The sequence below is a fragment of the Ictalurus furcatus genome, chromosome 16 (genome assembly GCF_023375685.1).
Source record: "Ictalurus furcatus strain D&B chromosome 16, Billie_1.0, whole genome shotgun sequence".
Taxonomy (NCBI): domain Eukaryota; kingdom Metazoa; phylum Chordata; class Actinopteri; order Siluriformes; family Ictaluridae; genus Ictalurus; species Ictalurus furcatus.
In genome coordinates, this window is record NC_071270.1 from 11,768,337 (window position 1) to 11,792,119 (window position 23,783).

Consider the following 23,783-nt stretch of genomic DNA (forward strand, 5'->3'; position numbering starts at 1 on the left):
AAAAAAAAATCCCTTCTCTGATGTCCATTTACTAAGTAAATTTCCATTTTTTTGAGTAATGAACAAAGTGAAGTCGTTTGGCGTTCATTCACTGTTAGCAGCAATAGCATTCAAACATTTCTCTAGAATTTTAGATGACTTCTTATGAACTGAAGCTTTCACCATTATCCTGGTTGAATATTATGCCCTTAATTTGTAGTGCCGGCGGTTTAGGTTGCATATAAATACTAAATTAGTTTTAAAAGTAAAACGCATTCTACTTGTGATTCTACTCCGTCACTTTAAGGCACGAGAGCGCGCTTTGACGAGCACGGGAGTGCGCGTCCCCGTGCTCTTGACTAAACATGGCTGCCCTCAGCAAGTCCATACCGCACAACTGCTATGAGATAGGACATACATGGAGTTCATCATGTACACTTTCATCACTGCAAGTCGCGGCCGGGGCTCTGGAGGCCTCTCTCAAAATATATGCACCATTATATCTAGTGAGTATATTTTGTACATGTATCTGAATAGTGGGTCCTGACGCGAGCTTGCTAACGTTAGTATTTTAGCTAGCATAAAAAAGCAAGGATTACTGCTAGCTTATGATTCGATTGCACCGAGTTGTCTATATCTGTGGAAGCTATGTGGATAAACAGCTTACAGTTTAAACTTCTTCCCAAGACCCTAAGCTGTCCCTTTTTTTTTTTTTAATGTAATCATGACTTAACAGCTGTGCGCCTGATCAAGTAAACAGTGATCATCGCTAGTTTAATACTGCATGTCACTCAGTGAATAAGATTTAACAGTGTTTACGTGTTAAGTACAGATACATGCGATTAGCTAACTAAAGCATTTTACGTTGTGCAAGAGTTCAATGTCCAATGATTAGTGTCCACAAATGACCAGAGAAGCAGGTTGTGCTGTATAACGGCGTCAGTGGGGTCCTCTGTGTACGTAAAAGATGTGTTTACACAGAACCTCTAGTTGGATAAACTAAAAAACCCCTGAACAACAGTGTTACTAAGCCTCTTCAGGGGAAAATATCTAACGCATGCATTAGAAGTCGCCAGAACAGGCAACAGACTAATTGGCATATTCGTTGAATCGTCATGATCATTTGCATATGAATACGTGTTATATGAAGTAAGCTAATTTTTTGAAGACACTTGAGTAGAAAAGTTTTACAGAATCTAAAATAATAGATAATAACTTATTTCTAAGTTAATCTTGTTCATGGCTCCACAAATAAACTATTTAAATATTTGCAAAATATATTATTTCTATCCTGAACACAGACCCAAAAAGCTAGTGAATGGTTTGGAATTACACATGAAGGAAATGATTGATGTATTAACTCACTTTTATTTCTGTAAATATAGCCAAGAAGAGAGTATGAAGTGTGTGGGTGGGACAAACAAATAGTCATCAATGATTGGTCACTTGGAAATAATGGTGAGCTGTGATTGGTTATTGGAAACATCAGGTCATGGAACTAGTTGGAGTGTATAAAACTGGTGGTGAATCAACTGTGCTCATTATGTGAGCTTGAGAGCCATATTGAGTGCAGGACAGATGTTAACATCAGCACTAAAAGTCACTAGATTTGTCACTAGGTTGTTTTTAAAAACTGAGTAGCAAAATACATTTCAGGCCTGAGTATTGGGTACTCAATATCAGATTTGTAATATTTTCAGGCTAATGAGTTACAAAACACAAACAGCAATTGCTGATTTTTAAAAAATAAATTTTTAGCTTATTACACAATCAACATGCTTACATTTAATATATCCATTTGCTCATGTGACAGTAAACATGCCTGTTTTTACCTTTTGGGAATGCTGGGGCTGTTCTTTATGAGCTCAGCACAAGATACAGAAATGCTTAATAATTGCCATCAAATGCATGTCCTCATGCTAGATCTAAGAACACTGTCAAGCTAAAACCCTGTTAGAGAGGAGCAGAGGTAGACAAAGTATACAACCCCATTAGTTGAGTGAAAGTACAGATACTGGTCAAAAATTACTCCACTACAAGCGAAAGTTGTAAAGGCAGATTTTTACTTAAGTAAAAGTACAGAAGTACTTGCTTTTAGAAGTACTCAAGTGTCAAAAGTAAATTTCCTTTTTTGTCAACGCATTGTTTTATTATTTTTGCGTTGTTGTATGTAATACGTACAATACCTTATGCCTCTGAAGCAGCCTACTGAATACACTGACTAGCTTGTAGTATCTGTGGAATAAAAAGCTTTTAGAATGTTACAAAACCTATAGAAATTTAACAACTGAATTGACAAAAAAGACAGCCATAATCATCTTCATTTTTTTTTTATTTAACACTCCTGCCCACCCCCACAAAAGCAGCATGATAGTGTGCACCCATCTATGTGTATACATTCATCCACATTTGAATCAAGCGGACAGTGAAATTGCTGTAAATACAACCTATCAGAAAACTAAAATAATCCAACCTGCTTTAAAACCCAGCTACACAACCGTAGCTGTATAACTGCCCAAGAGCAACACTGCTTTAAATAAAAAAAGCAAGACTTATTTGACATCAATACAAGAACGTCAAACAATTTGACATCCAAACAAAAACTTCAAACAACAACATTGACATTTTTACATTTATTCATTTAGCAGATGCTTTTATTTTATTTACCCAGTTGTGAGTTGCTAAGTTTCAGAAACACAATACCTTGAAGGATCTGTCTGAGAGATAGGATTCGGGAGTCGTTCCGGTGATGCCTAGGCCAGAGAGAGTTGACAGGAGGATCTGATGATTCACAGTGTCGAAAGTTGCAGAGCAGTTGAGTGGGATGAGGACAGATGATCTTGAGGTTGATCTTCCTAGTCATAAGGCTAGATTGACAGAAAGCAGAGCAGTCTCTGTGGAGTGACAGCTTTTGAAGCCAGACTGCTTGGTGTCCAGGAGGTTGTTCTGTCTGAGAAAAATGGAGAGTTGATTAAAAACAGCTCGTTCAAGGATTTTGGAAAGAAAGGGGAGGAGGGAAACAGGTCTGTAGTTGTCAACTTTAGCAGAGTTAAGTGTCGGTTTTTAAGCAGTGGGGTAACCCGGGCCTGCTTAAATGAGGTAGGGAATGTGCCTGTAGAGAGGGATGTGTTAAAGATGTGTTAAAGATGTGTGTGAGTGCAGGTAGTAACATGGGAGAGATGAACTGAAGAAGGGGAGAATGGATAGGGTCTAGAGGACAGGTTGAGGGATGGCTAGAGAGGAGGAGTTTAGAGACATCAGACTCTGAGAGAGGGGAGAAGGAGGACAGTTAAGAGTTACTCAGAGGAGGAGCCGGTCTATGCATGTCTGAGGTGAAGAACTGGTTCCTGATTGATGTAACCTTGTTGGAAAAGAAAGTGGCAAAGTCGTCTGCAGTGAGAGAGGTAGGGGAAGGGGGAGGAGGGGGACTGAGAAGAGAAGAAAAGGTTTTAAAAAGAATACGGTTGTTGGGAGAACTGCCAATCTTCTCTTGGTAGTATATGGCTTTAGCAGTGGAGATGCCATGAGGAAAAGAGGAGAGACGTGTTTGGTAATTGGCTAGGTCAGTTGGATCGTTAGATTTATGCCAGTTCCTTTCAGCTGCCCTTAGTTTGGCCCAGTTGTTATAGCTTCTGAGAGCCAAGGGCTAGGGGGTGATGTGCGAGCTGGCCTGGAAGTTAGGGGGCAGATGCTGTCAAGAGAAGATGTTAGAGTGGAACATAGCATGTCAGTTGCGGTGTTTAAGTCCAGTGAGGAGAGGTGGCTATCAGAGGGAAGCGAGCTTGTGACAATGGAGAAGTAGTGTAAGGGGGAAAGGGAGCGAAGAGTGCGACGAAAGGAGATAGAAGGTGGAAACAGTGAGGGGGTGAGAGGAGAGAAATAGAAAACTGGGTAAAGAAATGGTCAGAGGTATGGAGAGGAGTAATAAGATTTTGTTTGGTGCAGTTACGTGTGAGGATGAGGTTGAGCTGTTTTCCGGCCTTGTGAGTTGCTGGTGTGGCAAACTGCTTGAGGTCAAACCTGGGCAGGAGGGCAAGAAAATCAGCTGCATGCGGCTTGTCTAGGTGAATGTTGAAGTCACCAAGGACCACAAGAGGAGTTTCATCATCCGGGATGGTGTACAGCAGCATGTCAAGCTCTTCGCTGAACTTGCCCAATTGACCTGGAGGATGATAAATAACAAAGTGCATTTTGGCAGGGTCAGTAACTGTAACAGCATGAAATTCAACGGTAGTGTTGGAGGGAGGGGGAGAGATACATGTCAATTTCCATGTTTTGGAGAGAAGCAAACCTGTACCACCCCCTTGTCTGTTGGGGCGCGCTGTATGGGAGAAGTTGAAGTCGGAGGCTAGGGCAGCATTTGTTGCAGTGTTCTCAGTATGGATCCAGGTGTCAGTCAGAGCCAGCACGCTGAGGTTGGAGTGGATTGCAAAGGCAGGAATGAAGTCTTCCTTGTTGACAGCAATTGGCAGTTCCACAGCCTGACTGAGAACGAGAAAGGGTCTGCTGAGGCCACCTGCGGAGAGCGTATGTTGTCTAAATTGCGTACTTTTCTAGGAGAGAATGAAATGCTTTAATGAAATTGGAACCATTGTCTGCTGTGGTTCTGACTATTTTCTCACTAATGTCATACTCTGCGTGTATGTCATGCATTGCACAATGCCAAGACATCAAACGTATGTGAGTCCTTTAACTGCTTGAAAGCAAGAGCAAAAGAATGCCTCTCAAAACTGCAAGGATCCAGCCATTGCCAATGTGCTGTAATGCCAATAAAGCTCCTTTTTCTTGCAGTCCAACAATCAGTTGTTGTAGCAATGTATGCAGCCTTCTTCAATGCTTCCTTCACCTGCTCCTTCATTGTTATTGTGGCTGAATCATTCTTGCATTCACAGTAGTTTGAGACATGACCACGCACTTTGGCTGTAAGTCCAGGATTAGTCTTTGGAATGGTGCGTGTTCACCAAGGGAGAAGGGCTGGAGACCCTGAACTATGAAGCAGAGTATAGCACTGTCAACAGATATTTGAGACATCTGCTTTGTTTCTTCACGCTTCATCTGTTTGGAAAATGTCCCAGCCTCATATTTTCTCTTGCAGGCAGCTGTAGTCAGTTCACTATATTTCTTCAATTGACATTCATGCTTCCTCTATAAAAAAGACAGTGTATAATTTCAGTTAAAAAGGCCCCAAATCAACTCAGACTGGCATTAAAAAGCACATTCAAATATATTAACATTACAGATCATCAATAAGATTTATGATAAATAACATGTAACTAGAGCTGCAGGATTCTGGATAAACTGAGAATCACAATGTTTCTGTTTCAAATAAAGATCATGATTCTCCCACAAAGCTCATTTACATTTGAATTCACGGTTTTGCATGCTAACTAACATCATTGTCAAACCTTGCCTATGCGTTAGCGGTGTATCCACAAGCCTATGGCAACTTGGCGGGCAAATCCATAAAAAATAATTTGACCGACCATACTTCATACTGAAACTTTAGCTTTAAAGCACAGATTATTTTAAGCTTTCACAAGAAATTAAAAGTTTACATAGCCCAATATGCTTCCGCAGGTTGGATGGTGAGTTTTTGAAGGCTGTAATATGGTTCATTTTAGGCAAACAAAGCAAACATTTGAAACCAAAAGAATCTTTAACATTTTCAGAAAACTGGAACCTTTTTTCTAAGTATGGCCATGGGTGCACACACTGCGCCGAGGAACCGCCGTCTTCCATTTTGCCAACTGATCAGTGTTCACAAAATGCTGGGAAATCATTGAAATTCACACATGACCCTACAAGAATGATTATTGATAGGCTGTGTGTCACCTGCAAAAAAAACAATCACGTTTTAGAGAAGAAGAAAAAAAATCCACTGATTTTCAAAGCTGCTACATAGTAACGACTTTCTACTTGAGGACCTTGATAGAAATGTAGTGGAGTGAAAAGTACAGTGAGGGAAAAAAAAGTATTTGATCCCCTGCTGATTTTGTACGTTTGCCCACTGACAAAGAAATGATCAGTCTATAATTTTAATGGTAGATTTATTTGAACAGTGAGAGACAGAATAACAACAAGAAAATCCAGAAAAACACATGTCAAAAATGTTATAAATTGATTTGCATTTTAATGAGGGAAATAAGTATTTGACCCCCTCTCAATCAGAAAGATTTCTGGCTCCCAGGTGTCTTTTATACAGGTAACAAGCTGAGATTAGGAGCACACTCTTAGAGGGAGTGCTCCTAATCTCAGCTTGTTACCTGTATAAAAGACACGTGTCTACAGAAGCAATCAATCAGATTCCAAACTCTCCACCATGGCCAAGACTAAAGAGCTCTCCAAGGATGTCAGGGACAAGATTGTAGACCTACACAAGTCTGGAATGGGCTACAAGACCATTGCCAAGCAGCTTGGTGAGAAGGTGACAACAGTTGGTGCGATTATTCGCAAATGGAAGAAACACAAAAGAACTGTCAATCTCCCTCGGCCTGGGGCTCCATGCAAGATCTCACCTCGTGGAGTTGCAATGATCATGAGAACAGTGAGGAATCAGCCCAGAACTACACGGGAGGATCTTGTCAATGATCTCAAGGCAGCTGGGACCATAGTCACCAAGAAAACAATTGGTAACACACTACGCCGTGAAGGACTGAAATCCTGCAGCGCCCGCAAGGTCCCCCTGCTCAAGAAAGCACATATACATGCCCGTCTGAAGTTTGCCAATGAACATCTGAATGATTCAGAGGACAACTAGGTGAAAGTGTTGTGGTCAGATGAGACCAAAATGGAGCTCTTTGGCATCAACTCAACTTGCCGTGTTTGGAGGAGGAGGAATGCTGCCTATGACCCCAAGAACACCATCCCCACCGTCAAACATGGAGGTGGAAACATTATGCTTTGGGGGTGTTTTTCTGCTAAGGGGACAGGACAACTTCACCGCATCAAAGGGACAATGGACGGGGCCATGTACCGTCAGATCTTGGGTGAGAACCTCCTTCCCTCAGCCAGGGCATTGAAAATGGGTCGTGGATGGGTATTCCAGCATGACAATGACCCAAAACACACGGCCAAGGCAACAAAGGAGTGGCTCAAGAAGAAGCACATTAAAGTCCTGGAGTGGCCTAGCCAGTCTCCAGACCTTAATCCCATAGAAAATCTGTGGAGGGAGCTGAAGGTTCGAGTTGCCAAACGTCAGCCTCGAAACCTTAATGACTTGGAGAAGATCTGCAAAGAGGAGTGGGACAAAATCCTTCCTGAGATGTGTGCAAACCTGGTGGCCAACTACAAGAAACATCTGACCTCTGTGATTGCCAACAAGGGTTTTGCCACCAAGTACTAAGTCATGTTTTGCAGAGGGGTCAAATACATATTTCCCTCATTAAAATGCAAATCAATTTATAACATTTTTGACATGCGTTTTTCTGGATTTTTTTTTTGTTATTCTGTCTCTCACTGTTCAAATAAATCTACCATTAAAATTATAGACTGATCATTTCTTTGTCAGTGGGCAAATGTACAAAATCAGCAGGGGATCAAATACTTTTTTCCCTCACTGTATGATATTTGTCTTTCAAATGTAGTGAAGTTAAAGTCACAAGCTTCCAGAAAAAATAATACTCAAATAAAGTACAGATACTCCAAAAGTGTACTTAAGTACAGTACTCAAGTAAATGTATTTCGTTACTGTCCACCTCTGGAGAGGAGTTAGTACAGCAACAAAAAATGCACAAGTCGAGCTTTTTATTGTTTTATTTTTATTTACTGCTCATTAAAGTGCAGTGCTCAGTGAATAGGTAGGTCTTCGGATCTTCATTTGAAGACAGACAGTGACTCAGCTATTCAGACTCCAAAGAGAAGTTCATTTCACCTCTTGGATGACATTACAGAGAAGAGAACTAAGTCAGGATACATCCATTCTATAACAAAATTACACATATTTATATCAAAGAGTACAGAGAAATGCCTGCCTGTCGATCAAATAGTAAACTTCTTACAAATGTAATACTTCTCTAGATTGCAGCTATCCTAAGAAGAAAGAAAAAAGACTACTACAAGAAGAGACTCATCCCTGAAATCCTGCAGTCTGCCTCGTTTCTTACTACGAATGGAGGCCTGTACATCGTCTTTTTCTGCCTACTTAGGTAGGAGCACATAAACAGTGGCATTTTCTCTAGAGTTATTTGAAATAGAAGCAAAACCATTTTTATGTCAGTTCAATAGCAAATAGACAGACAGGGGGCATCAGTGACAATGAATCGCTGCTCTTATCAACTAGTTAAAGTCCATGTTCTGTATACAGAGTCCTAAAGAATATGCATTTCTGTTTCACAATCATCAGGCATCTGGGGTTTTTTTTTGAGGCAAGTTAAAAAAACGTGTCCTACATATCCAGGGCCCCTTGTATAAAAGCTGCATACTCAGAAGATGTTGTGATTTATCAAAAGTAAACTAGATTTGAGGATGCAAAGGACCATAAGAACACTGGTTTGTCAGGACGTATGGCTATTTGTCAGTAACTGACCCCAAATGGCAAATGTGTAAAATTACTAGTATCTTTCAATATCATAATGCTCATAGTAAAGTGCAGTTTGCCGTTGCAACCGGTTTTGAATTGTCTGCACTCAAATTGCTTTAAAGGGGTACCTGGAGAATGAATTTGCTCATGCCAATAGAAAAAACCTCAGCTGTGGGCAAATTATCTCTGATGTGCAAATGTTTCTGACTAATGTTGTGGCAAAATGCCCAGTAAAAAGTTTTATAGTTGTGGCTGATGGCTGGCTTTGTTAGGTCTATATACTGCCATGGCAAATTAAATCAACGAAATGGGCCTAGCTTTCTGTTTGTTTATTTACCCTCTTTTTTTTTCTTTTTTTCTTTTTCTTTTCAATTCTGACTGTGAATACCCATATAGAAGAAAACATGTGTACTGATAAGTAAAAAGGTTTTGAATACCATATATTTTAGCATTTTTAAAAAATTATCTAATTTTAAAGACTGAAATGTGAAAATCGAACGAAGGAATTGGTGTAGGTGAAAGTTTATATTGAAGCGTGGTTGAATTCTTGAATCTGATCAGTCAGTAGGTTTTTGTATAACAGCACAGCTCGGACAGTAGTTCTGTCTGTAACATGAACAATAGATTACTTTTAATATGCTCGTTCTAACACATCATTGTTTCTATAGTAACAGCTCATATACAGACTTGTATACACGTTGTGTGTGTGTCTATGTGTGTGTGAGAGAGAGAGAGAGAGAGAAGGGAGAAGGGAGTTTATCACAGCTAACATAGGTGAGAACGGGATCTAACTTGTGTCCCAGACGTTATCTAACTAAAACCATGAAAATGTGACCATACCATAACTATAAACCATTAAAATCATTAATTAATAAATTAACCAGTGTAATTATATTAATCAGTTAAACATTGGCAAATCACTGTGGTAGTGAAATGGAATATCACACTCCAGACCATATCAACCATGCTGTTGAAAATAATGTACGAAAATAATCCACTCCGGGGGTGGGTGGTCTAGCGGTATGCATTATAACCATTGGGTGTTATTACTGTTGTGTGGTATTCCTTACTTATCGAATTAGAAATGACTTTTTTTGCTGGAGCAATCTAAATCTAATCTGAAAGGGGCTCAGAAAAGCACCTCAGATTACACAATGCTGCATTTACCATTATATACAGTATTTAGAAGAGAGCAGGATTACAAAACCAGCTCAGTGGCCATTCAAAACCCAAAAAACAATGCCTCTTCAAGAAATCATCGGCTGCTGTTACATCATCTGCAACATCATGACTGTCATTGTCAAATGCATCAATTTCAACATCATGACTGTTGTTGTTAAATGTATTAAATTGTAAAAGTAATGTCATACAATACATTTTAGAGGAGCAAAGTTTTCTTAAGTTGTTCTCTCCCAGAGGTTTTAATATGGTCTCATATTACATGTATGGTCATGTAATAATATCTGTGAGAACTGTTAAGCTAATTAATTGATGCACAACATAAAACATTCATACAGAATGTTTTATGCAGGAAGAGAGCAAATATTGAGAATGGGATAGATACATGGGTGTGATGAGACTCGGTGCTTGTTTTAATATTTAGATATTAGTTATGTGATTCATGCAAAATGCCTAAGCAGCAACCCGCAGACAAAAAATCTAACCGTGGCAGCAGATCATAAATAACATTTTTCAGTGGGCAAACCTAGGACCGGAAACACAGGATTGGAGAGAAGGTGGGGTGGAAGGTTTGTGCATGTGCACTCAAATTCACATTAAATAAGATACATAAAAGGAACTCATGCAGGGGTCTTGCATATACAGCATTATAAATCTGATCTTTTTTTGTGCATCTGCTGGCTCAAATTTTGCCTATTACCTGAAGACACTTAACATAGAAACAGATACTCACATATTCAATTGGAGCAAGAAAAATAAGACACCAGCCGTGAGTGAGAAGAAGCAAGGGTCCAGGTTTATTCGTTCCGTTCCACCACACGAGATCCCCACAGTTTGAGACGTCCCAAAATGCGATCTCAAAAACCAGAGCTGAAGCTCTTCTATTTATACGGTTTTCTTAGGGTCACCAATATGTTTAGAGTTAGCTGTCCCAGAACACCATTACGTATGTTAACCCTTATTTTGCAGGTGCAGCTTGGCTCCAAAATATATTTTGTTTTGTTTCACTCTTTAACAATAACCTGACCTTGTGTGTGTCACTGTGACTGGATTTTCGTCGAGAACGGACACTTTCAAACACACCATCTCAACATTATGAGTAAATTTTATGTTTGTTCTACATTTCTTTTTTTGTTTGTAGTGCTTGCATGTACATTACCCTATAAGAGTTTTTCATGAAACAGAATATGAAACAGATTAATTTCTGTTTTCTGCATACACACCAGGCCTCTGTGTGTGTGTGTGTGTGTGTGTGTGTGTGTGTGTGTGTGTGTGTGTGTGTCTTAGGTGAACATCTGTTCATACAGTCCACCAGCACAGTGAATTCTCAATAAGATTACATATTACTCATACTAGGTCTCCCTCGTGTTTATTTCATGTATATTTTATATACAACACATCCATCATGTTTTATTCTAAAGTTTGTTCAAAGTTTTATACATCAGTCCCCAGGACTTTTGTAGAGCTTTGCTGAGCATTTGATCAAGATTCACTGATGGTATGAATACAGGTTAGGCTATGATCCAGTTTAAATGCTATATTGTCCAAAACATACTGCTATAATGTAAAATTAAATTCATTTTGCATCAGTTTCAATGGTAATAATCACATTTAAGTCCAATTATTTTGTTCTGGCCTCTTTCTGTCATACAGGAAGCTGCTTGGCCGTTTCTACTCCTGGTCGGCAGGCTTTGGAGCTGCACTGCCAGCTTCCTACATCGCTATTCTGATAGAGCGCAAAAGCAGGTTTGTTTGGATTCCTGTTTTTGTCAACCTTCCCAAGTCTACGTATTGATATAACTAGCAGGGCAAAGATCACAATGGATTTTGTAAACAAGTAAATTCTAGATGCAGTCCCCACTGAAAGTATAGGAATGGCAAGGCCTGTTCTTTTTTTTCTGTTATACACTGAAGACATTTGGGTTTGAAATTAAAATATGTGATATGAGATGTGATATAAATCAGAATTTCAACTTTTATTTCCTGATATTTACAGCTAGATGTGTTAAACAACTCGAACATGGAACCTTTGGTGGCAGACCAGCCAATGTTTAGGTGAGCAAAAGTATAGGAACAGATAGTCTTAAAGTAAATTGAAGTAAATAACATAATATTTGGTTGCATATCCCTTGCTTGCAATAACTGCATCAAGCCAGTGACCACTGACATCACCAAACTGGTACATTCTTCTTTTGTGATGCTTTTCCACAACGTCTTTCAGTTGTTTGTTTTGTGTGGTTTCTCCCTTCAATATCCTCTTCAGGAGGTGAAATGAATCATACTGCGTTAAGGTCTGGTGATTCACTTGGCCAAAAACTAAACTAAAAACATCTAAAAGCTTCCACTATTTTCTTAGTTTGTGTTGACAATATGTTTTGGGTCATTGTGCTGCATGATGAAGTTCCTCCCAATTAGACTAGTTGAATTTCTCTGTAAATTGGCAGACAGAATGTTTCTGTAGTCTTCTGACTTAATTCTGCTGCTACCATCAGGAGTTACATCATCAGTGAAGATTAGTGAGCCTGTTCCAGAAACAGCAATGCAAGCCCAAGCCATGATACTACCTCCACTGTGCTTGACCGATGAGCCCGTATGTTTTGCATCATGAGCAGATCCTTTCTTTCTCCAAACTTTGGCTTTTCCATCATTTTGGTTGAGGTTAATCTTGGTTCCTGAACTTTTATGGCTCATCTCTGTATTTCTTTGGAAATTCCAATATGGACTTCTGATTCCTATTGCTGATGAGTGGTTTGCATCTTGTGATATGGCCTCTATATTTCTGCTCTCGAAGTCTTCTTCAAAAGGTGGATTGTGATACCTTCACCCCGCCCTGTGGAGCTTGTTGGTGATGTCACTGACTGTTGTTTTTTATTTTTGTATTTTTTGGGATGGGGGGGAGGGATGACAGAATTTGATGACAAATTCTGTCATCAAATGCTGTTGTTTTGTTGGCCAACCTGTTCGATGTCTTGCTGTTAGGACACTGGTGGTTTGTTTCTTTTTGAGGACATTCCAAATTGTTGTATTGGCTATGCTCATTGCTTGTGCAATAGCACTGAACGATTTCCCCTCTTTTTTCCCCATAGACATCTCTCTGGTCTTCATTGTGGTTTATCCTTTTTTTTTTTTTTAGCAGTCTTCACATATGAAAATCGGGGCTCAAACCAAGAGTAGATATTTCGAGCTATAGGTTCATTAAACAATTAATCCAACTGCGCACACCTGGGCAGCAAGTAACACCTGTCAGTCACATGTTCCAATAGTTTTGATCACCTGAAAAATTGGAAGGTTCAAACAAAACGTGTCAAGTTGTGTAACACATCTAGATGTAAATATCAGGAAATGAAAGCTGAACTTGTAATGTATCATCTCATATTTATCTTCTGATGTCAAACAAAAATCACTTATCATGTATAGCAAAAACAAAAGAATTGGCCTTGCTGTTCCAATTCTTTCGGAGGAGACTGTATGCCACCACATAGGATGCCAGCTTATAGGATTTTGAGATTCCCTATTTATACACTGCAACAAATTACATCTTAGCAAGTGAAAATGCCTTTAATATAGTCAAGTTTATCAATTGTATTGAATTTTACACATGCCCATTCAGGCAATTATCCAAGTAGTTAATCAAGTGGCAGAAGCGCAATGCATAAAATTATGACGATCTGGGTCAAGAGCTTCAGTTGATATGTACATCAAACATCAGAATGGGGGAAAATGTGACCTCAGTGACACTGATGTGTTGGTGCCACACGGGCTGGTTTGAGTAATTCAGAAACTGGGATTTTCATACATGACAGTCCGTAACGTTTACACCAAATAGTGCAAAAAACATCCATTGGCAGGATTTGAGCTACCATCCACCATCCACAACCAAGCATGGTGAGCAGAACAGCAGCTCAAAATGTACACCATACTGAGGTACCTTGAGGTGGATGGGCTACAACAGCGGAAGATTACATCAGGTTCCACTCCTGTCATCCAAGAACAGGAATCTGAGGTTACAGTAGGCACAGGCTCATTGAAATTTTACAGTTCAATATTGGACAAAGACCAGGTGATGTGAAACTCCTAGGAGATCAGCAGTTTCTGAAATACTTAAACCAACATCCATGCCACAGTCAAAGTCACGGAGATCAATTTCTTCTGCCCTTATTCTGATGTTTGATGTGAACATTAACTGAAGCTCTTGGAGACATTGCATTGCTGCCAAATGATTGGCTGACTGGGTAATTGCATGAATGTACAGGTGTACAATGTTCCTAATAAAGTGGACGATGTGTATACGTACAAGCCCTTTTTGCTGACCCTAATGTTTTGAAGTCTTACATAATGATTCATTTCTGTCTTGCTGCAGGAGAGGACTTTTAACAATATATATGGCAAACCTGGTGAGACGCTTAAGAATGGACTCAGGAACATTATTATATATTACAGGTTATATATTATACTAACCATTATAATAATGTCTGCTGATTTCTAGGCAACTGAGACAGTATTTCGGATGGCTGTCACACGAGGCATCGTTAACGCTTTAAAACATGGAGAGGTACACTCCCAGATTTTATTGCCCTCTTTTTTTTTTCAATCAACAGAAGGATTATATATTCAGTGACAAGCTAACATGACTAATTAGGTGAATCCTGCAGGTAGGGGTGTATTTGCTTTTTTCTTATGATGGCATGTGAATTTTATTTGCATGGATCTGAAATGGAAATAACTTGTACACACAATCTCAATCACAGTCGTCATCTCATTTTTAGGTTCTCCTTTTCTGTATTACTGCATCACTCTACATGTTTTTCTTCAGGTGAGTGGAAACTTTTTTTTTGCTTTGCCAAATTAATTATGTGATTTATATGGTTTTAAAGATTATTATGGAAGTCTGTTGTTAAAAATTGATTTTATTCATAGTACTGCATTGATTTGTATATATTTGACTTATTTTCTTCATTTTCAGAAGTAAAGATGGACTTAAGGGTTTTGCTTTCTCAGCATTAAAGTAGGTATTTGTATTACTACTGGATCTGGTGGTTTTGGGTTTTTGTTTCTTTGTTTGTTTCCTATAATTAGTTGTTGCAAATCATTTGAATGCTGATATTTGTTTTATATAATCCTTTTGGTTTGACTGCTGAATTATGTGTTTGGCATGGCAGGTTTATTGTAGGGAAAGAGGAGATCCCCACACATTCCAGCCTGGCTGAGCTGCCCAGTGCTTCTCGCTCAGAAAGGCCAGCTTTACCTCCAACAGGCATGGAACAGCCTTCATCCTATGGAAGGACCATCACTGCTCTGACTCGCAGGCTGCTAGACTCTCTGTAAGTATATGAGCAACATTTATGAAAGGTCTGATTTTGAATATTAGTGCGCCTTCTGTTTTGCATATACTGTTTTATGTATGCAAATAAATACATTTTATCACCAGTTATTTAATTAAAATTTTTACTTTATTAAATGAACAAAGATTTTAATGGAACAATTCTCCAGAAACTACTGTAAAGTTTTTCAACCTTTACTGAAATCCAAATGGTATATTGGAGAGGGCTGTGACTTCAGTTCAGAAAAACTTTCATAGCCATTTGATGTGCTTCTTCACTGCTTGTACTGCTTGTTTGCATGGTCTATGCTATATTTTTCCCTTTCAGATGCAAACGTGGACCCAGACATAGGTGTTGCAAACACTACCAAGACAACTGCATCTCCTACTGCATCAAAGTATGAGTCTCTGCCCTTTCTTGGTTTTGCTACTACAAATGTGTTTGTTTGTGTGTTTGTATGTGAAGGAGGCAGAGGGCTTGCTTTGGATTAGCAGATCAATTGCACTTGGTCAGAATGTAAATTATGTCACACTACACATTTATCTATAGGTCACTGGGTAACTATTTAAAGATTCTCCATTTAGCATTTCATAAAACATTCATGACTCATACTGGCCAAAAATTTGGGGACACCTGACCATCATATACATATGTGCTTTTTAAGCATCCCTTTCCAGATTTAGTTCCCATTTGCTATTACAATAACCTGTGCTCTTCTGGGAAGGCTTTCAACTAGATTTTGGGGCATGGTTGTGTGGATTTGCCAATTCAGCCATAAGAGCATTAGTGAGGTCAGGCACTGGTGTCCGGTGAGGCAGCATGGCACACAACTGGCATTCTAATTCATCCCAAATATGTTCAGTGGGGTTGAGGTCAGGGCTTTGTGCAGGCCATTCGAATTGTTCCACTCCTTGGAAAACCATGTTTTCATGGAGCTCGCTTTGTGCACAGGGGCATTATTATGCATGAGCATGTTTGGGCCTCTTAGTTCCAGTGAAAGGAAACTGTAATTCTACAGCATACAAAGACATTCTATACAATTGTGAGCTTCCAACTTTGTAGCAACGGTTTGGGGAAGAACCAAACTGTTGGTCAGGTGTCGACAAACTTTTGGCCATACAGTGTATGATTGATTGTATTAATTAATTAAATAATCAATTATATAAATTATTATTACTAAGCGAATTTACAATAAATATCATTTTACTTTTTATATAAAAAAAAAATACTTTTACACTCGGGGAGGGCGCACGGTGGCTTAGTGGTTAGCACGTTCGCTTCACACCTCCAGGGTCGGGGGTTCGATTCCCACTGTGGCCCCTCTGTGTGCGGAGTTTGCATGTTCTCCCCATGCTGCGGGGGTTTCCTCCGGGTGCTCCGGTTTCCTCCCCAGTCCAAAGACATGCATGGTAGGCTGATTGGCATGTCCAAAGTGTCCGTAGTGTATGAATGGGTGTGTGAGTGTGTATGTGATTGTGCCCTGCGATGAATTGGCACCCTGTCCAGGGTGTACCCCGCCTTGTGCAACATGCTTCCTGGGATAGGCTCAAGGTTCCCTGTGACCCTGAAGAAGGATAAGCGGTATAGAAGATGGATGGATGGACACTGGGGGGAAAAATCTTTTTTTTTTAAGATAAAGTACGAATAGGATGGATATCCTTGATATCTCAGAAAAGCATCTGGTGACATAATTTATCATGATATCAATATTATATCATCATCTCGCCCAGCTCTATGATCTCAGTAGAAATCTGCACAATCACAGGTTTAAAGTGTTATCAAAGAATATAACTAAAATCTGGCATCTAGAGGCATAAACTGATAAAATCATTCTTGTTTGTGTCTGAAGGGATTCATCCGCATGTTCAGTGTGGGTTACCTCATCCAGTGCTGTTTGAAGGTTCCATCAGCATTTAGGCATGTTTTCACCAAACCCTCTCGTCTTCTATCGCTGCTCTACAATAAGGAGAATTTCCAGCTAGGAGCCTTTCTCGGTTCTTTTGTGAGCATTTACAAGGTAGAGTCTGCCTGTAATTTTCAATGTATGTGGCCTATGGTGTGCATCTTATTCACTGCCTTCACTTTTGGATTTTGGTTCATTTTAATGCTTGAAATTGTTCACTTGTATTGCTCTCGGTTTCTGTCATTTGTTTTACGTTTTTTCTTCTTCCACCCTCTTAAAGGGAACCAGCTGTTTCCTTAGGTGGGTGCGTAACCTTGATGATGAGCTCCATGCACTTGTAGCAGGTACACTCCTGTGTGTGTGTGTGTGTGTGTGTGTGTGTGTGTGTGTGTTTTCACTGTATCATTTATTTTCTGCTATTGGTGGTGTTCTCATGTACACTTCCTTTGTTTCAGGTTTTCTCGCTGGCTTCTCTATGTTCTTCTATAAGAGCACCACTATCTCAATGTATCTCTTTTCCAAGCTTGTGGAGGTGATTTTAATGACATTTTATTACAATTTATTTTTATACAGTAGCTTTTTGTGGTACGTCCTAGAGCTGTGGTACATTTCTGAACTCTTTTATTAAATATTTTATAAGTCAGTATCTTATGTGGTGTGTTGGTAATCACTGTATTTCTGAATACATTGCATTTTTATCATCTCTCTGCTAGACCATGTACTTCAAAGGCATTGAGGCAGGACATTTCCCCTACTTCCCTAATTCTGACACAGTAATCTATGCCATCTCAACTGCCATCTGCTTCCAAGCCGTGAGTCCTCACAACTGCATACGAGGGTCATTCAGCTTTAAAGGAGCACTCAAGCAAAACACAGATAGTTTATTATTAATACAATCTGACAGTGTCTGTGCTCATGTGTGTGGCGGCCTTTGAAAACCCATATGGTCACATTTTGACATTTTGTTTGCCATTAGTGTTGGGTAAGTTACTCAAAAAAAGTAATCCACTACAGATTACTAATTACTACATTAAAATTGTAATTGGATTACATTACTGATTACTGCATGTGAAAAGTTATCAGATTACTAATTACTTGACTTTCAAGTTACTTTCAAAACCTATCAAACCTACAAAAATGCACTACAAAGTGAAACTCGTAGTTCCTTCAGTAATTTTAGTGCGTCAATGTATGACACGATCAGAAAAAGTTGGATTTAATATATATATGTTATATTTCAGTTTCAACCTCTTTACTGGTTTAAAGTAAAGTGCGTATATCCATTTTTCCTCACAGTGACTGTGTGAGCAAGCGTTTGGCAGAATTGAGAGCTGTCAGCCAATAAGACACGGGTATTTCCACGTATTTTCCTGTAAACCCTGTCTGATCGGTCTCGCCTCTGTTCACTGAAGATATAAAGTTACAACACCGCCGTCTTCTTTTACTGACGTTCAGTTACGTAGTGACAACCCGCTCCAAGTGGAGAATTATTCGGGGCTAAAGAAAAAATCTTTGAGGCTACAGCCCCCGGTACCCAGGCCAGGTTACGCCCCCGGCAGCCGCGCAAAACGTGATCTATTTTAAAAATGCATATTACTTAATATTGTTTTCTTAATAATAAATTTGTAATGCAAGTAATTTAATTTTATTGATATCAGTAACTGTAAACTAATTACATAAATGAAAAATGTAATGCGTTACATTACTGCGTTATCAGAAAAAGTAATTAGAATTCAATAACACGTTACTTTGTAACACATTATACCCAACACTGTACACTATATTGAACATCCCATTCCAGATTTAGCATTATAAATCTGAAACAGGTTCTAGAAGGGAAGGGACATCATAATACCATAGCACACAAACACATTCTAGACAATTGTGTCCATTCAGCTTTGTGGCCACAGTTTGGGGAAGGTCCACATATGGCTGTGATGGTCACACATCCACTTACAGGGCCAGTGGCATCCAAAGTCTGACACCAGGACCAAGCATGGCCCGTGGACATACAGTATCGCACAAAAGTGAGTACACCCCTCACATTTTTGTAAATATTTGATTATATCTTTTCATGTGACAACACTGAAGAAATGACACTTTGCTACAATGTAAAGTAGTGAGTGTACAGCTTATGTAACAGTGTAAATTTGCTGTCCCCTCAAAATAACTCAACACACAGCCATTAATTTCTAAACCGCTGGCAACAAAAGTGAGTACATCCCTAAGTGAAAATGTCCATATGGGGCCCAAAGTGTCAATATTTTGTGTGGCCACCATTATTTTCCAGCACTGCCTTAACCCTCTTGGGCATGGAGTTCATCAGAGCTTCACAGGTTGACATTGGAGTCCTCTTCCACTCCTCCATGACGACATCATGGAGCTGGTGGATGTTAGAGACCTTGTGGTCCTCCACCTTCCATTTGAGGATGCTCCACAGATGCTCAATAGGGTTTTGGTCTGGAGACATGCTTGGCCAGTCCATCACCTTCACCCTCAGCTTCTTTAGCAAGGCAGTGGTTGTCTTGGAGGTGTGTTTGGGGTCATTATCATGCTGGAATACTGTATACTGATCATGCTCTGGTTCAGTATGTCACAGTACATGTTAACATTCATGGTTCCCTCAATGAACTGTAGCTCCCCAGTGCCGGCAGCACTCATGCAGCCCCAGACCATGACACTCCCACCACCATGATTGACTGTAGGCAAGACACACTTGTCTTTGTACTCCTCACCTGGTTGCCAACACACATGCTTGACACCATGCGAACCAAATAAGTTTATCTTGGTCTCATCAGACCACAGGACATGGTTCCAGTAATCCATGTCGTTAGTCTGCTTATCGTCAGCAAACTGTTTGCGGGCTTTCTTGTGCATCATCTTTAGAAGAGATGGGACTTCCTTCTGACAGTCATGCAGACCAATTTGATGCAGTGTGTGGTGTATGGTCTGAGCACTGACCGGCTGACCCCACACCCCTTCAGCCTCTGCAGCAATGCTGGCAGCACTCATACGTCTATTTCCTAAAGCATGTGCACTGAACTTCTTTGGTCGACCATGGCATGGCCTGTTCTGAGTGGAACCTGTCCTGTTAAACTGCTGTATGGTCTTGGCCACCGTGCTGCAGCTCAGTGTCAGGGTCTTGGCAATCTTCTTATAGCCTAGGCCATCTTTATGTAGAGCAACAATTCTTTTTTTCAGATCCTCAGAGAGTTCTTTGCCATGAGGTGCCATGTTGAACTTCCAGTGACCAGTATGAGGGAGTGTGAGAGCGAGGACACCAAATTTAACACACCTGCTCCCCATTCACACCTGAAACCTTGTAACACTAACAAGTCACATGACACCGGGGAGGGAAAATGGCTAATTGGGCACAATATGGACATTTTCACCTAGGGGTGTACTCACTTTTGTTGCCAGCGGTTTAGACATTAATAGCTGTGTGTTGAGTTATTTTGAAGAGACAGCAAATTTACACTGTTACACAAGCTGTACACTCACTACTTTACATTGTAGCAAAGTGTCATTTCTTCAGTGTTGTCACATGAAAAGATATAATCAAATATTTATAAAAATGTGAGGGGTGTACTCACTTTTGTGATATGCTGTAAGTTAACTGGCATGGTCATAATGTATGATAGGTAAAACCCCTCAAATTAAAGCTGAAAGTCTGCACTTTAAACTCATATTTGTTATTTAATAATTCCAGTAGACATACTTATGCCTGCCGTGTGTGTGTGTGTGTGTGTGTGTGTGTTTGTACACCAATCAGCCATAACATTAAAACCTCCTACCTAATATTGTGTAGTTCCCTCTTTTGCTGCCAAAACAGCTCTGACCCATTGAGGCATGGACTCCACAAGACCTCTGAAGGTGTGCTGTGGTATCTGGCACCAAACTATTAGCAGCAGATCCTTTAAGTCCTGTAAGTTGCGAAGTGGGGCCTCCATGGATCGGACTTGTTTGTCCAGCACATCCCACAGATACTCGATTGACTTGAGAGCTGGGGAATTTGGAGGCCAAATCAACACCTTGAACTCTTTGTCATATTCATCAATCCATTCCTGAACAATTTTTGCATATGTGCAGGGCACATTATTCCCTAATGCTGAAAGAGTCCACTGTCATTAGGGAATACCGTTGCCCTGAAGGGGTGTACGTGGTCCTAAACAGTGTTTAGGAACATGTCAAAGTAACATCTACACGAATGCCAAGGCCTAAGGTTTCCTAGCAGAGCATTACCCAGAGAATCACACTGCCTCTGCCGGCTAGCCTTCTTCCCATAATGCATCCTGGTGTCATCTCTTCCCCAAGTAAGCGACGCACACACACCAGGCCGTCCAAATGATGTAAAAGAAACCATGATTCATCAGACCAGGGCACCTTCTTCCATCTCTCCATGGTCCAGTTCTGATGCTCACATGCTCATTGTAGGCGCTTTTGGCGGTGGAGAGAGGTCAGCATGGGCACTCTGACCGGTCTGGAGCTTCGCAGCCCCATACACAGCAAGATGTGATGTACTGTGTGTTCTGACACCTTACTATCGTAGCCAGCATTAACGTTTTCAGCAGTTTGTGCTACAATTGCTGTTCTGTGTGATTGGACCAGACAGGCTAGCCTTTGCTCCCCATGCGTATCATTGAGCATTGGATGCCCATGACCCTGTTGCTGGTTCACCCGTTGTCCTTCCTTGGACCACTTTTGGTGGGAATTAACCACTGCATACCAGGAACACCCCACAAGACCTGCCATTTTGGAGATGCCTCGACCCAGTCACTTTCCCATTTTTCCTGCTTCCAACACATCAATTTGAGGAACATGACAGAGTTTATGGGCATTGTATTGGCCTTCAGAGGTTTTGTGGAGTCCATACCTCTATGGGTCGGAGCTGTTTTGGTGGCATAAGGGGTACCCTCACAATATTAGGCAGGTATTTTTAACACACACACACACACACACACACACACACACACACACACTCCCCTCCAAATGTTTTGGAACGGCAAGGCCAATTCTTTTTTCCTTTTCTTCTTTTTTTGGGTTATATACTGAAGACCTTTTGGGTTTCAGATCAAAAGATGAATATGAGACAATAGATCAGAATTTCACCTTTAATTTCCTTATAATTTCCATCTAGACATGTTAAACAACTTTTAAACAACATGGCACCTTTTGTTTGAATCACCCATTTTTCAAAAGATCAAAAATATTAGGTAGCAGAGCAATTTATCCATTGCCATTGCACATATTGGGCGTAGTCACTGCAACAATTTGGAATGTCCTAAAAAAGGAAGAAAACACTTACTGGGTTACTGATCAGAAGGTCGGGGGTTCAAGCTCCAGTACCACTAAGCTGTCACTGTTGGGTGCTTGAGCAAGGCCCTTAACTCTATCTGCTCCAGAGGTGCCGTATCATGGCTGACCTAACTTCCTAACAAGCTGGGATATGTGGGGGAAAATATTAATTTCACTGTGCTGTAATGTGTATGTGACAAATAAATGCTTCTTCTTCTTCACTTTATCAGATTGTTTAGCATATGCCCAGTTGTTTACATTGGTTCTTTTATCCTTTGCAAATTATCACTTGAACTTGTTTTCTGTTTTCTTTTTTGGTTGTTTTGTCTGTTGATTCCTTCTAGGCAGTGATGGAAGTGCAGAATCTGCGACCATCATACTGGAAGTTTCTCCTGCGACTGACCAAGGGCAGGTCAGTATATATAGATTGCATTGCTTTGCTTGCTGCTTATTAGCTGGAGCTGAGGCAGAGCCTGTGGGTGTTTTTGGTGTGGGTGATATTCTCTGGCAAAAATAAAGCAAGCTGAAAGTGAGCTGAAGCCGTAGTTTTGCTAAGTCAGATAACCTCAGGTCTGCATTTGTTTTTTAATCTTCAGGTTTGCTCTGATGAACAGAAAAGTGCTGGATGTGTTTGGGACTGAGGCTTCTAGACACTTTAAAGACTTCACTCCCAAACTGGACCCTAGGTACACGCTGTTTGCTCAAGATGTGGACATGCAGCTGAGTTAACAAGTCATGGAGGCCACTACAGTGACCACCAAGACAGCTTCGTTCAACAAATAATGTGAAAGGCATTGCACTGGTTGATCGTATAAAATTCTGGCATTGCCCAAAGGGCAGTATTGAATCCTCATATCCACTTATAATCCTTGGAATTTAATTGGAACAATTGCTTACCAGAGTTAAACTGATTGAAATGTTGGCACAATTAAGGCTTGTTTCCTTTTTATCCCTGTAGGTGTAAAGCTTTTCATCATTCAGACATTACAGTTGTGGTGTTGAGGCTATAATTTTTGCTCTAGCTGAAATTATGAAAACTGACATAATGCCTTAATTTTAGATGTGATTTTAAAGTAGATGGCTTAGAGACAAGAATGTGTAACACTATTGGTACTATATTCTATGGAACAGTCTGCACTTTTGTTTGCTCAAGACACCATGTATGAGCAAATGTGCATCAGCCACCGCTTTATGGGAAAATAATTTTAAAAAAGAATCAGGGTTTCCACTGTAGTGGATTTTTTTTTTTTTTGTAAACTTACTCATATATTATGAAGTACATAACATATTTCTGAAAACATTCAAGAAGAGAAAAGTAACAATTTAAGTTGAACCCTACTTGCACAAGATCTGCACTGATTCTGTACATGCTTTGGATAGAAAGCAGGTTCATATAATGAAACACCTAGAATATATGTATAATTATAGAAACAGTATAGTAGCACAGATTTTCTTTAATTTTATTAAACATGTAGTGCTTATATATGTAATCAAAACATACTTGTATGAAATTGTAATTTATGCAAAATTGTTGATGTTTCTATAAGTAAAGAATTTATATTAATGTCTTCCACTGCTATACTGGTTT

At 39.9% G+C, this 23,783-nt stretch overlaps 1 protein-coding gene across 2 annotated transcripts; it reads left to right on the plus strand.

Moving 5' to 3' along the window:
• Positions 1-22: 22 nt before the first annotated feature.
• tmem135 (transmembrane protein 135) lies at positions 23-23,763 on the plus strand. 2 transcript variants are annotated; one of them, XM_053644636.1, is made up of 15 exons: positions 23-485; positions 7,996-8,123; positions 11,330-11,422; positions 14,037-14,070; positions 14,163-14,228; positions 14,443-14,489; positions 14,640-14,681; positions 14,836-14,997; positions 15,325-15,394; positions 16,847-17,014; positions 17,181-17,244; positions 17,356-17,432; positions 17,614-17,712; positions 22,540-22,607; positions 22,792-23,763. In XM_053644636.1, exons 1-15 carry the CDS (start codon positions 345-347, stop codon positions 22,922-22,924), a joined length of 1,392 nt encoding a protein of 463 aa, XP_053500611.1. In that variant the 5' UTR covers positions 23-344; the 3' UTR covers positions 22,925-23,763. The 2 variants fall into 2 exon arrangements, with proteins under 2 accessions (XP_053500611.1, XP_053500612.1); XM_053644637.1 differs by lacking the exon at positions 23-485 and adding an exon at positions 1,365-1,437.
• The last annotated feature ends 20 nt before the right edge of the window (positions 23,764-23,783 follow it).